The sequence below is a fragment of the Mus caroli genome, unplaced genomic scaffold, assembly GCF_978045245.1.
Source record: "Mus caroli unplaced genomic scaffold, Mus_caroli_1 scaffold_7, whole genome shotgun sequence".
NCBI classification, from domain to species: Eukaryota; Metazoa; Chordata; class Mammalia; order Rodentia; family Muridae; genus Mus; species Mus caroli.
This window is the reverse complement of record NW_028227262.1, coordinates 137,139,998-137,152,544: the sequence shown is the minus strand read 5'-3', so window position 1 is coordinate 137,152,544 and position 12,547 is coordinate 137,139,998. Positions and strand designations below refer to the sequence as shown.

The 12,547-nt window shown below is 37.4% G+C and overlaps 1 protein-coding gene across 1 annotated transcript in view; it reads right to left on the bottom strand.

Annotated features, from left to right (window-relative positions):
- Window positions 1-12,547, bottom strand: part of Thsd7a (thrombospondin type 1 domain containing 7A) — a 420,538-nt gene that overhangs the window by 140,794 nt on the left and 267,197 nt on the right. Inside the window, exon 6 of the mRNA XM_085840819.1 lies at window positions 12,247-12,459. Within this exon, the coding sequence (XP_085696945.1) occupies window positions 12,247-12,459 (213 nt within the window). The remainder of the gene's footprint in view (window positions 1-12,246; window positions 12,460-12,547) is intronic.

Genomic DNA, 12,547 nt, shown 5'->3' with positions numbered 1-12,547 from the left:
ATCACAATGAGTTCAGTTCACTTGAATGTCTCTACGCTGTTTAATTTAAATCTACACTACTAAGATATACTTCAAATAAGTACATCAAACTATGAGAAAACCTAAATATCATAACATTTTCAGATCAAATTGAAAATATATTTTTAGAAAAACAAAAGTGTTTGAGCAGTCAGCAGATTGTCATTGTCAATAATTAATATTTCCAAGAACATAGAACAGAAGCAACTCACCACTTATATATAACAGAACTGATATAAGAGTTTGATGAACATAAAATATAATTTAAAATGATAGGGTTTTGATATTACATGTATACTTTTAATGTGAAACTTTCCCAATAGGTTTTTGAGTTTGAACACTTGGTCCCTGCTGGTAGAAACGTTTTCGGAGCAATACTCTTAAATGTGCCACTGCGGAGTTGCTTTAGCCTCTCATCACTTCTTGTCCAGTTTGGGCTTCCTGAAGGAGGACAGAGTGTGGCTAGTCCCACGATGGACTGGATCTATTCTTAAACCACGAGCCAAAATAATTTCCTGAGGTGTCATAACACGGTAGTCATAGCATATATAGTCTTATTATATATAAGCATATAATTCTTATGTGGCTGCCACAGACGTGTACACACAGAGCTCAGATATGAATTTCTCAACCATCATGAGAAGTATGTTTACCTATGTTATGGTACATCATAGGCATTCTATAAAATAAATTAGAAGTTGACAATGTCACTTCTATCTTTTTTTTTATTTACTTGCTGAATAGCTTAATAGCAATTTGAAACATTCCTTCCATTGATAATAACAACTTATAAAATATTTCTTTTACGAAACACAGACTCTGAAAGCTATGGCTGTATATATCTCCTTTGTAAGCTGAATATGTGATAGTGAAGCAAGAACATACAAGCATGACCAGTGGAAAGTAATTTCAATACAATGAAAACCTTGGTATTATTCCTTGATTAATTTTTTTATTGCTAAAGTTTACAGTTTTTGTTTTGTTTTGTTTTGTTTTCTAAAGTAGGATCAAGGCAGTTTGTTCCAAATTCCCTTTTGCCCTCCTTTGACTGGAGTTATGATTATGAATAACTGGATATGAGTAACTCCAAACAGTCAAATACTTCTGATTTGCAAAAAATACTGTGAAAATGCTGTCCTCTTGATAACTCTTGTCCTCCATAGAAACTCATTCACACTTCTGCATGGCAATTATGATACACTTGAATACTTGTAGCTTATTAAATCTTATTGAAGATACTAAATGTTTTTGTACAGCTCCAACTTTAGCCTAAGATATATTAACCTTCTTAAGAGTGTGTGTTTCTTTGGTTAAAATGAGTCATCTTGGGGTGAGTGTGTGTGTGTGTGTATGTGTGTGTGTGTGTGTGTGTGTGTGTGTGTTACACAGTTTCACAGTTTACATGATAAATGTCTCCTAAAGGTCCAGGAGGCATGATTCTAGGGTGGTGCTATTAGGAGTTTGTTTATTGCCATGTTGTAGTGAAGTATGTTAGGGCATTGAACACAGGCCTTGAAGGGGATAGGGGGCCTGTGGTTTTTCTTTCTTTCTATTTTATTGCCTAGCCATGATGTGAATGTAGCATTTTTATCTTGTTATCCAGCACCTACATTAGAGTCATGTGCCCTTGGTGAATAAACACCGTGAGCCAATATAAGCTTTTCTGTTCATAGTTTGACTAATTTACATTTCTTAATTATAGTAAAGGAAAGTTGACTGACAGAGCTCACATGTGGGCCTATATTCAGTGCTATAATCAGTAGGATCCAGAAAACTGACTATCAAAAATCATAATCAAAGGGTAAAATTTTGTTAAAGTCTTCAAAATTCAAGGACTTTAACAGTAACTGGCATCCTGTTTATTTTTTATTCCCCTGAAAAGGTAGTCTCTATTTGCTCCAGTGTACTGAGACTTGAGAGTAATGGAATTTGAAGGCGTGTCCGGATGTTAACAGGGTGTGCAATTTGATGCCAAGTTTTATCTGACATCTGACAGGCAAAGCTGGAATTTGCAATGAAGGCAATAACAAAAATTTGTGTAAAGAAAAATTGAGAGTCATTTCTTAAAAGGAGATGATTTGTAGGGGTAAAAGAAAGAAATTAGCAATGGGCCAGAGGTTTATTGACAACCTATTATGTGGAGATAGTCCTAAGAAATAGGGATGCAAAGATAATAAGTTGCTATCAAGCAGTGACTAATAGTACTAGGTAGACACTTAGACTGACTTCTTTCCAAATGTTACAAAGTATACAGTGGGGAATAAAAGGAGGGATGCAGTGGACAAATAGCAGGGGGAATGACAAAGAGCATTCTGCAATTACAAAATTGCTTTGAACTTCACAAACGAGTCATCAGGATACCAGTAAGAGATTGTAAAACAGCCAAATTGTGTAATATAGCAAGGAAGGATTCATAGTAAACATCCTAATGGCAGCATAAAGAACACTTGATCCTTGACAGCAGTATCTCTGGTAACTTCCCTGGTTCTCAATTATAGTAATTCCTTCAGATGTGCATCCTGGGTGGCACTATTAGAACTCTCATATAAGACACTATCTTTTCTCACCTGGACTAATGTTATGGCCCCTCATTCTTTCTTTTATGCCCATTAAAGCTCAATCTCAACAAAACCATATGAGTGATTATTAGGGAAGATGTCAATGGCTACTTTGTTCAGACTCGGGGAATCCCTATCTTGGGACGAAAGCTCTGGAATGTGTCCTGTCTCTGCAATATTTCTAAATCCATCCTGCAAGTCGTCTCCCACAAAATAACTTCACCACAAGCACACTGGGTTCTTGGCTGTTTCTCAGATATCCAAAGCATTTGTTATCTCAGTGTTGAAATGGAGAATTTTTCTCTGCTCTGTGCCTTCTGCTATCTCCCTCATGGAATTTGTCTCCCTATCTACTCCCCCCCCCCCCCACCACCACCACCACCATCTTCAATCTATCAACAGGAATATGTTGTACTGTAACATGTACTAGGCTAGTAAAAATAGAGAAGAAATCAGCTTTGAAAGAATAATAATGGATTTAATGTTGGCAGACAGTGGATTTAAAATGCCTGGAGTAGTTGACTGTGGCTTCTGTTGACAGGAAGTTGTAGAGGCTTGTTGCAATGGGCCTTTTAAAGGTATCTAGGCAGTATTTAAGGAAGAAACAAACAGTGACTGGAACAGCCTGTAGGAAACAGAGCAAGTGTGACCAAAATTCTGGGGAGTACCTCCCATCAAAATATGTGATGTTGCACAATTCCCTTGGTCTGATTAGTCTTAAGACTCTTTTGATCACATAACTTAGGGCAAGGGTGTTAAATTGATCTTTTAAGAAATCTAGACGCTTTATAGTACATGGCTTGGTAGCTGAGTCAGTGAAATCACAAGAGGACATATATGACAGAAGAAATGTTACCATAATTCAAGGAGCAAAGGAGAGGGTGGAAAATATATAGACAAAGATATGTCTCAGGATTAGTCAACAAATTCTTGTCTTAATTTTTCTAGTCTATCTATTCTGGTGTAAGATGACCCAGATGTAAGAAAACTGGCTGTTATGGCTGTGTTGTTACCTTACCACTGCTTAGTTAACCCATAAGACAATGTAGGGCTTTGTCTTCTCTTGAGTTTGGCATTAAGAATCATAGCTAACAGTCAAGTGGGGATTTTATATGAATAGGCGCTAAATAATGAAATATTAAGTTTTATGGCAAGTCTTTGCCTAATTTGCTCTAATTAAAAATTCTCCATATATTACTCTTGTTATCTATAACATTGCAATTCAAAATCCATTGGCCTAGTTCCATTTTTTTTTTCAAAAAGGAAAATAGCATTTTTAAAAGCACATCAAAATACAATAGACAGATCTCTATAACTGACACCAGATTTAATATATATTAAATATATATTATATATATTTATATATCTAATATATGTTTATAAACATATACATTATATAATTGTTATTACTACACAGTAACACTGAAGACTAGCCTGTTATGTTTTCTAAAAAGATACAATGACTTTTATCTTTACAACAAATTAAAGAATCTTAATTCAGTTATAAAAATAAACTCCAATGAAAAGTGCTGGCTGATCCTAATTGTACGTAAGGGATCTCAGATTTAAACACAATATCCAATGTAATTATATTCAAAATACATTAAAAGGCATAGCATTCTTCTGGAAGAGAACTACTTGGTACATTTATTACTTAAATTATGGAGGGGAGATTTGGTTATAGAAATGGGTTGCAGCATTTACAAGATCAGCTTTTCCATTTAATGGCCATATAATTTGTGAGAAGAAATAGATTTCAGTGGTAGTAAATGATGGGTCATATGGAGAAATGTCATTATCAGCTCGCTGTGTAGCAAAGTCTAAACTCAAGAGTTCTTTCCAATGTTAAGTAAGCAAATCAACCCTAGATAGAGTTTCATTATACATTTAAACAAAATTTTGTTTAATTACTGGCCTGTCTCTCATTCTTGTATATCATGATACTCTTCTCTATCATTGATGAGGATTTTGATAAAATATAAAGCAAAATTATTTTCTGAGATAGAAAGAAACAAAAATATTTATGAATATAATTCTTAACCAAATACCTTAAAGTTATTTTAACATTTAAAAATAATAAGCTAAATGCTTGCCCCGAGTCTTCAGGTTTATAGCCTTCTAAAGTTTCCTTAACCTCTAAAGATAAAATAGAATTATTTAAATTCCATAGAGGAACCCAGTAACCCAGACACTCATGAGAGCTAAAGGGCTACTATTAATAGTGACCTAAAGGAATCAGTCATCTCTTTCATGCCAAATTAATACTTATAATTAGCTATGGCCTGCTTGAGATTTTCTCTGTTTTCCTTTTTTTTAAAAAAAAAATATTTAATCTTTTTTTTAAACTTTAGATTTTATCCCCCTCCCTGTCTACCTTCTGTCTGTTCCACATCCCATACCTCCCCTGCAACCCCATCAGAGGAGAACATGATCTGGTGTTGGGTGGGGGGAAAGGACCATCAACCAGGTAGCATACAGGAGCTGATATGAGGCCCCCAACCCATATACAGCAGAGGACTTCTGGGTCTGGGTTCAATCAGAGAAAATGCACCTAACCCTCAAGAGACTGGAGGCCCCTGGGAGTGGGGAGGTCTATTTGGGTAGGGGGTAGAGTGGGAACTTTCTCTGTCTTCCTTTGAGTTTTTCTTGATGTATTTGTTTCTAGACTCATCTCTTATCTTCACTTACTACTTTCAATTTATTCTTTTAAGTTTATTTATTTTATTTATATGAGTACATTATAGCTGTCTTCAGACACTAGAAGAGAGCATCAGATCCCATTACAGATGGTCGTGAAACCACCATGTGGTTGCTGGGAATTGAACTCAGGATGTCTGGAAGAACAGTCAGTGTTCTTAACTGCTGAGCCATCTCTCCAGCTCTACCTTCAAATTTCTTACAATCTCTACATGCTGACAGACATAACATAAAATTCTCCTATTTTATTTTGAAGGACAAATGTGCTTGTTTTGATGCTGCTATTATACACGGACTGTCACATACCTTTCAGACAAAATGAACCACTGAAGTGTTCTGCTAAAATGGAATCAGATACATCCCCATGACCAGTCCTTTTAAGGTTAGATTTTCTCTTCATAATCTCTGTTTCATTTAGTTTAGATACTATTTTTACTCTTTTTCTTATCATGAAACCTTCCTGAATAATGGACTGTGCCCATGGTCACAGTGGCATCTCTCTGAATCTCTTTCAATGGATCTTGTCACCCATCTCAGATTCTCCTGATGAAGCCCCATTTTTCAATTTCTGAGAATGGCTCTGGCATAATAAGGATAGTACTATCTTTGTGGGATCTACCTTCTTTCTTCCAGGTCCAGTGATTGATGCAAAAAACAAAACAAAACAAAACAAAACAAAACAAAACAAAACAAAACATCTCTTTTCCTTCTATAGTCATAGTCTTCAAAGTTTAATTTATACTGGTAAGAGTTTCACCAAATGAGACTCAATGCACAGCTCAGGTTCCACTGGGCCGAAAAGTTTCTCTATCAATCCTGTACCTCTTAACCTTAGATTCTCATATTCAGAAGGGTGAATCTTGTTCTACATCTGGGTATTTCAATTTCTGAAGGGATATATTGTTTTTTACATGCCACCTATCCATCTCAAAAATATTAATACAGAATTATTCCTGTTTAAAGGAAATGCAGGGACAAAGAGTCCAGCAGAAACTGAAGGAAAGACCATCCAGAGAGTGCCCCCACCTGGGGATCCATCCCATCTGCAGACACCAAACCCAGACACTATTGCAGATGCCATGAAGCACTTGCTGACAGGAGCCTAACCAATACAGATTCAAATGCTCACAGCCAACCACCAGACTGAGGACAGGGACCCCAGTGGAGGGGTCAGGGAAAGGACTGAAGGAGCTGAAGGGGTTTGCAACCCCATATGAAAATAAACAATATCAACCAAGCAGACCCCTCAGAGCTCCCAGGGACTAAACCACCAAAGAGTATGCATGGAATGACCCATGGCTCCATTTGCATATTTAGCAGAGGATGGCCTTATCTGGCATCAATGGAATAAGAAGCCCTTAGTCCTGTGGAGGCTGGATGACCCAGCGTGGGAGAATGCTAGGGTGGTGAGGAGGGAGTGGGTGGGTGGGTGCTAGAGCACCCTCATAGAAGCAGGGTGGGGGAGGGGATGGGAGAGGTGGTTTTTGGATGGGAAACCGAGAAGGAGGATAACATTTCAAATGCAAATGAAATAACCAATAAAAAAGAGAATTGACTAATGTGTTACCTTTCCTACTTATTTATTCGTATTCTCAGACTGGTTTTTCCTTGGAAATAAATAAATTCCAGACCTCCTAATCTTTGATCGACTCAATTCTAGAAGAGCCCATGATGCTTCTAAGTCAAAGGAAATATTGTTTTGGACCATGATCTCTAGCATTTTTATTCATAGAAACCTTGGTCTACATAGTCTACTTTTTATCCCTCCAACTTCTACATGTTCCATCCAAACAATTTTAAATAAGCATGCACATGAATAAATTGGTTCAATTTATGCACATTTTCAATTTATGTAAAAATAGTTTTCAGATGCTTAAAATAAAATAGAATAATATATTGTCTCCTCTGTTCCATTCTGGGTCCTACTACCAAGAAGCAAAAATATTCAGTATTTAGATGTCCACTCTTGTGTTTACCTCAGATAATGAAAGGGTCTATGCTTGCATTCCTCTTGTTACTAACCACATAGGATTAATAAAGAACAGTATGCAGCACTCACCTTAAAGTAGACGTTCATCTGCATTTTGAAAACTGAGCTTGGAGGCTCTGGCACTGAGTCTCTGGGTGAAATAGTCAATTATATTCAAGAATATAAAGTGATAAAGCAAACACTGCCAAGTCCTAGTAAGAGATTCTCCTGCTCACAATAGCATCAGTAGTGGCTGTGAAATGAGGAGCCATACTAACAAAACTTGTTATACAATTGTAAGACAATATTTTTAAAAAGTCAATTTATAGGACTGGAATATACCTCAACAGTCAAGTTCCTGCCTAGATTCACAAACATATTCTTAGCTTCATATAATTATGAATCAGTTATGAGAGTGAATTGTGTATCATTAATCAAATGTCATTCACTAACAAGAGTAAATTAAGGAATGTAACAACAAATTTACAGGCATTTGAAACTGCTGTGTAGAGGAATGTTAATCTAGCAACGTGACTGCTCTGGGATCCTATCCAAAGACCTTCTAGGTCAATGTGATCTGGCCGGGATAAAGACATACCTTGGATTACAATATAATCTGGTTCGTATACAGACACTCCCCGAGTATACACCTTTAATCCTTGACAACTCAAGGTACTGTTATTTTATAGAAGTAATCAGCCATGTTTGAAAATGATGTCTAATTGAGGAGCTGACAAAGTGACCGATCAGAGAAAACTTTGACAGAACGAATCAGAGATATTATCCTATCTCTTATCCCAGTTCACACAAGAACAGCCGAGGAAAGACAGGCTACTTAAGAGAACAGTGCAGAGACAGGTTGTAGGTGTATGTGTGGTTGCTGGGGGTGCAGCACCCGTGAAGACAGAACAAGCCAAAGAATGAGACAGTGTAAGAGCATTAGAACAGATTGCCAGTTAGTTTGAAGACAAGCAGACCAAATTCAGTAAGAAGCCAAGAGAAGCCATTTTGAGTAATTTGGCTTAGAAAGGAGTTTTAGCAACAACAGCTTAGTTGAACCAGCAAGAGTCCAGAAAGAACTAAAAAGGGTGAGCTTATTTAGCAGTAAGCCTCTGAGAAGACAATTACATCTGTCAAATAAAAGTTACTTCTAGCCAGGCAGTGGTGTCATATGCCTTTAATCCCGGCATTTGGGAGGCAGATGTAGGTGGCTTTCTGAGTTCGACTCCAGCCTGGTCTACAGAGTGAGTTCCAGGACAGCCAGGGCTCCACAGAGAAACCCTGTCTCGAAAAACCAAAAAAAAAAAAAAAAAAAAAAAAAAAAAAAAAAAAAAAAAGTTACTTCTAGACTGACTGCTCCTTAGTTTTAACAGTTTATAAAAGATTAAGCAAGAACACTGAATTTGGGTCATTCATGTGAAATAATGTCAACATTCTGACTCAAGAGCCCTGGAAGAAAACACTGATGCCACGATTTACTTCATTTTCCATGGGAAAATAACAAAATAATATTTAATCATAGGTTCAACCTATAATACACAATTTCTCCAAACCCCTGCTTATTTTATTTGTTCTTTGAGACAATACTCAGGCATAGTTTGGCACAGTTTGGAACTTGCTACATAGCTGAAGCTGATTTAAACCATTCATGCTCCTCTCAGCTTCCCAATAGTTGAAGTACAGGCATAAATAGATCACCACACACCTATCTGCAGCTGAGTGGCCTTGGTTCTGCCTCTATCCCACAGATTTGTAAACAAAACCCTCTTAGTTCATCAAATTTATATCTTTAAGTAAAATATACATGTATCATGAAAACAAAGAAGGCATTTGGATCTTCTCAAAGGTATCACACCCTCTGGGGTAATGCCCTCTCTTGCACCTGAAGAAGGGCCTCTAATATGCTAGAGATCTGATAGTGGCATCACTCGACTTTCAGTTTGGATTACACATCATCAGATCTTTAGCTCCTCTCAGATTGTCCTGTGTTCTCTTCCCAGTGAAATTCTGTGTCTTGTCCTTGTTTGCCAGAGCATTTACATAAAACCCCCCTTGACGGTTCTCACAACCTTTCCCCCACCCCGTTCCTTAGTTCCTTACAAGACAATTGGAGAAGGAAGCAGCAGTGGACTCCCTAATGGTCTCTGGAATCTACACAAGAATATTTCAGGGCAAAGCCTCCCGAGACGTCAGATGCTTTTCTGTCCTTTACAAAGTTGTGAAATTAATGAGGAATGTGGGACCAGAAAATACTTTTTAAATATTTTCCAGATTCGTCGCTAATTCTTCATGTCCCTAGTTGAACTTTAACTTAATTATAAAACAAAACCAATAGCTGCAGCCCCAGCCTAGGGGTAGAGTCTGAACTACTAATCAATGTTAATTCCCTTGGTCTGATTTAATTACAAAGCAACATTTGGTGCAGCTGCTAAACACTGACTAGGTGACCACAGGAAGAAATAGAAGCAATGTTTACAGGTCTCCAGTCTTGCCCACACACTTTTAGCACAGCTATGAATCAGTCATGTACAAATCTTGGATTTATACTGAAGATTTGGTTGACTTTAGATGCTGGTCTAGCTGATTCAGTTAAACTATTATGTTACACCTTTGACAAATTAGTATTGGTTATGGTATGTACAAGGCCAATGCAATGGTGGGTGAGATGTCCTCATAAAGGAAAATAGTGGCAAGAGGACAATGGATGCGGACTTCTTAGCTGGTTTAGTTCACATGCCTTATGAGATATCAGCTTGTGTTTGGGCATAGCAAACAGTATTTTGTAATACAATTGGACGTGTCTAACATATCTATGTTTTTAACAAACAACTCTATAGAAAGAGAAAAAAATCTGACTACTTATGATACTAAAACTTTTCAGTTGACAAAATTAAAACTAATCACTGACCTTATTTAAATAGGTGATCTCTCCCCTATATAACCTATTTTCAATTTTCATAATATCCTTTCACAAATTTGCATGAAACGAGATAGACCTGATGATTTTGTGGATGGCTAACACAAAAGCAGAAATTTGATGATAATTCACTTCTGTTTGAGATTTTTTTGCTTCATTCAAACACTCATTTTGCAACACTTTGGACTAGTATCTTCCTAGGAACTTAAATAAGCCAGAGACATTATTTTAACTGAGAAAATAAGAAGTAGTATCAAAATGAGAGTTAAATATCACTGTTTGATTTTCAGTAACTAAGCATATAATGTACATTTAGTCTAAATTACATTTGAACTGTGAGTTCCCAGTCATACTTAGAGAGGCAAAGATTGTTATTTTTTTTTCTTTGTTTTGATTTCCCATATGCCACTATCAGAATGCCAATCTCTGTCTTCTTTCCCTTGTGCTTTAGAGCAGAACAGGGGAAAGTTAAAGTTAGGTTTCAGCATAGCTTATTATAGCTCCAAAAAACAAAACAGAGGACACAAATTCATCATGAAAGATCTGGAGTAACAATCTCCTTTTCCATGTTTCAATTCAAGTGCCAGCTCAGCTTCTACTCAGCGTCATCCTGAGTGGCTACTGCAGATCCTGGACAGGATGACAGACTGTGTTTAAAAGGTGAAAGGCTAGTTTCTCAGTGATAGTGATGTCTATTTTCCCACCTCAGAGAATTCTTCTTACTATTGAGCAACGACCGAGCCACAGGAGGAAACAATTTTGCTTGCTGGAAGAAAGTAAGATGGAAGGAATTATGCTGGCTGCCAGATGTTGCAGTGCCTCCAAGGAGGCACTAGGATGCTTCTGCATATGCTGCAGACAGCATAAACTGTCAGACCATGGGACCCTGGGGTTCAATGCTCATACTTCAGTGAGATGCAGAGTCATAGGATTTGAGAGTGAGCAGGACCCTTAGAGATGATCCATCAAGAGGGCTTAGACTGTGACAGTGAGAATGTGGCTCAAGAATTGCTGAGCATACAGAGAGGGGTCTCCCAAATGGGAGTGCATTTCTTAGGAAGAATGTCCAATTCTTATATCAGATATCACATCAGGACATGGTATCTTATTAAACAAAAATGAAATGTAAAGTACAAGATTGTACTATGGTTGATGAAAAGAACTTTGTGGACAAGAACTCTCTACTGGGTCAGGTATATCTCTGGATGGGTGGGAGGAGACACTGATTTCAGCCCACTGTGCTATGTGATAGGCCTTTTAACGGGAGGGGACAGGGCTCAGTAAATAACATCACTCAGACAGATCAAGGAGGAATGAAAGAGTTCTGGAGTCATGCCAACAACCCTTTGGCTTATTTACATTTAATAGTCAAGGGAGTGAAACAATATTACAAAGAAAAATTGTCCTCTCCTTGTTATTTCTGAATGTTTGCTTCAAAACATTCTGCTGATGTTAGTTTATCTGAGCACACCTCATCTCGTTTACTTTCAAAGTTAAAAGGACTCTCTGTTCATTCACCATGGAATGGGCAAAGAGGATAGATGTTCAAGATACACAATGAAGATTACTAGAATTATCGTGTTTTTATGAACATGCATACAACTGAAGATAATTGTGTCGATCACAGGAAGATAAAGATCACATGTTTTATCTTATTTGTGATTCTAACTTTTTATAGAGATCAATCAAATCTTTATGTCTATTTGACATGAAAACAAGTGTAAGACAATGAAGGAGAGCAAAACGGGACCGACAGCCTGAGAGAAGAGGAGAAAGGCTGCTGAGGGGTAAATGCACAGACCATGTCCAGACAAAACTTAAACAATGGATAGCAAATGTACAAAATTATCATTAAATATTATTAATAAAAACAAAATAAAATCCATATTCTGGATAGCTAATTTAATCACTGTACTCAGCAACAATGCACGGGAGAGAAGAGAGAGAGAGAGAGAGAGAGAGAGAGAGAGAGAGACAGAGAGAGAGAGAGAGAGAGAGAGAGAGAGAGAGAGAGAGAGAGAGAGAGAGAGATTCACTTTTAAAATAAGGTAGCTTTTCCCTGAACCGTGATGAAGCATGCGTCTTACCATCACTGTTGATGCATACAACCTCTTGAACTTGAGTGCCAGGCCCACAGGCTTTTCCGTTATCTGGTTCACAGTCTCCGAGTCTCACTGATTTCCAGTCATAGCAGGATGGCTCTTCACAGGGAATGGCTTCCAATAAGTGAGGGCAGTTTCCAGTTGCCCCAGAACCTCCAGTAGGCTCATTAGTAATGCGTCGCTTCCTTAATTTGAATCCTGAGTCATTGGGGAAGGAAAAATATATTGTTCATGCCATAGTTTTAATATTTCAGAAAGATGATTTAAACCCCAGAGTGAAGGCGGG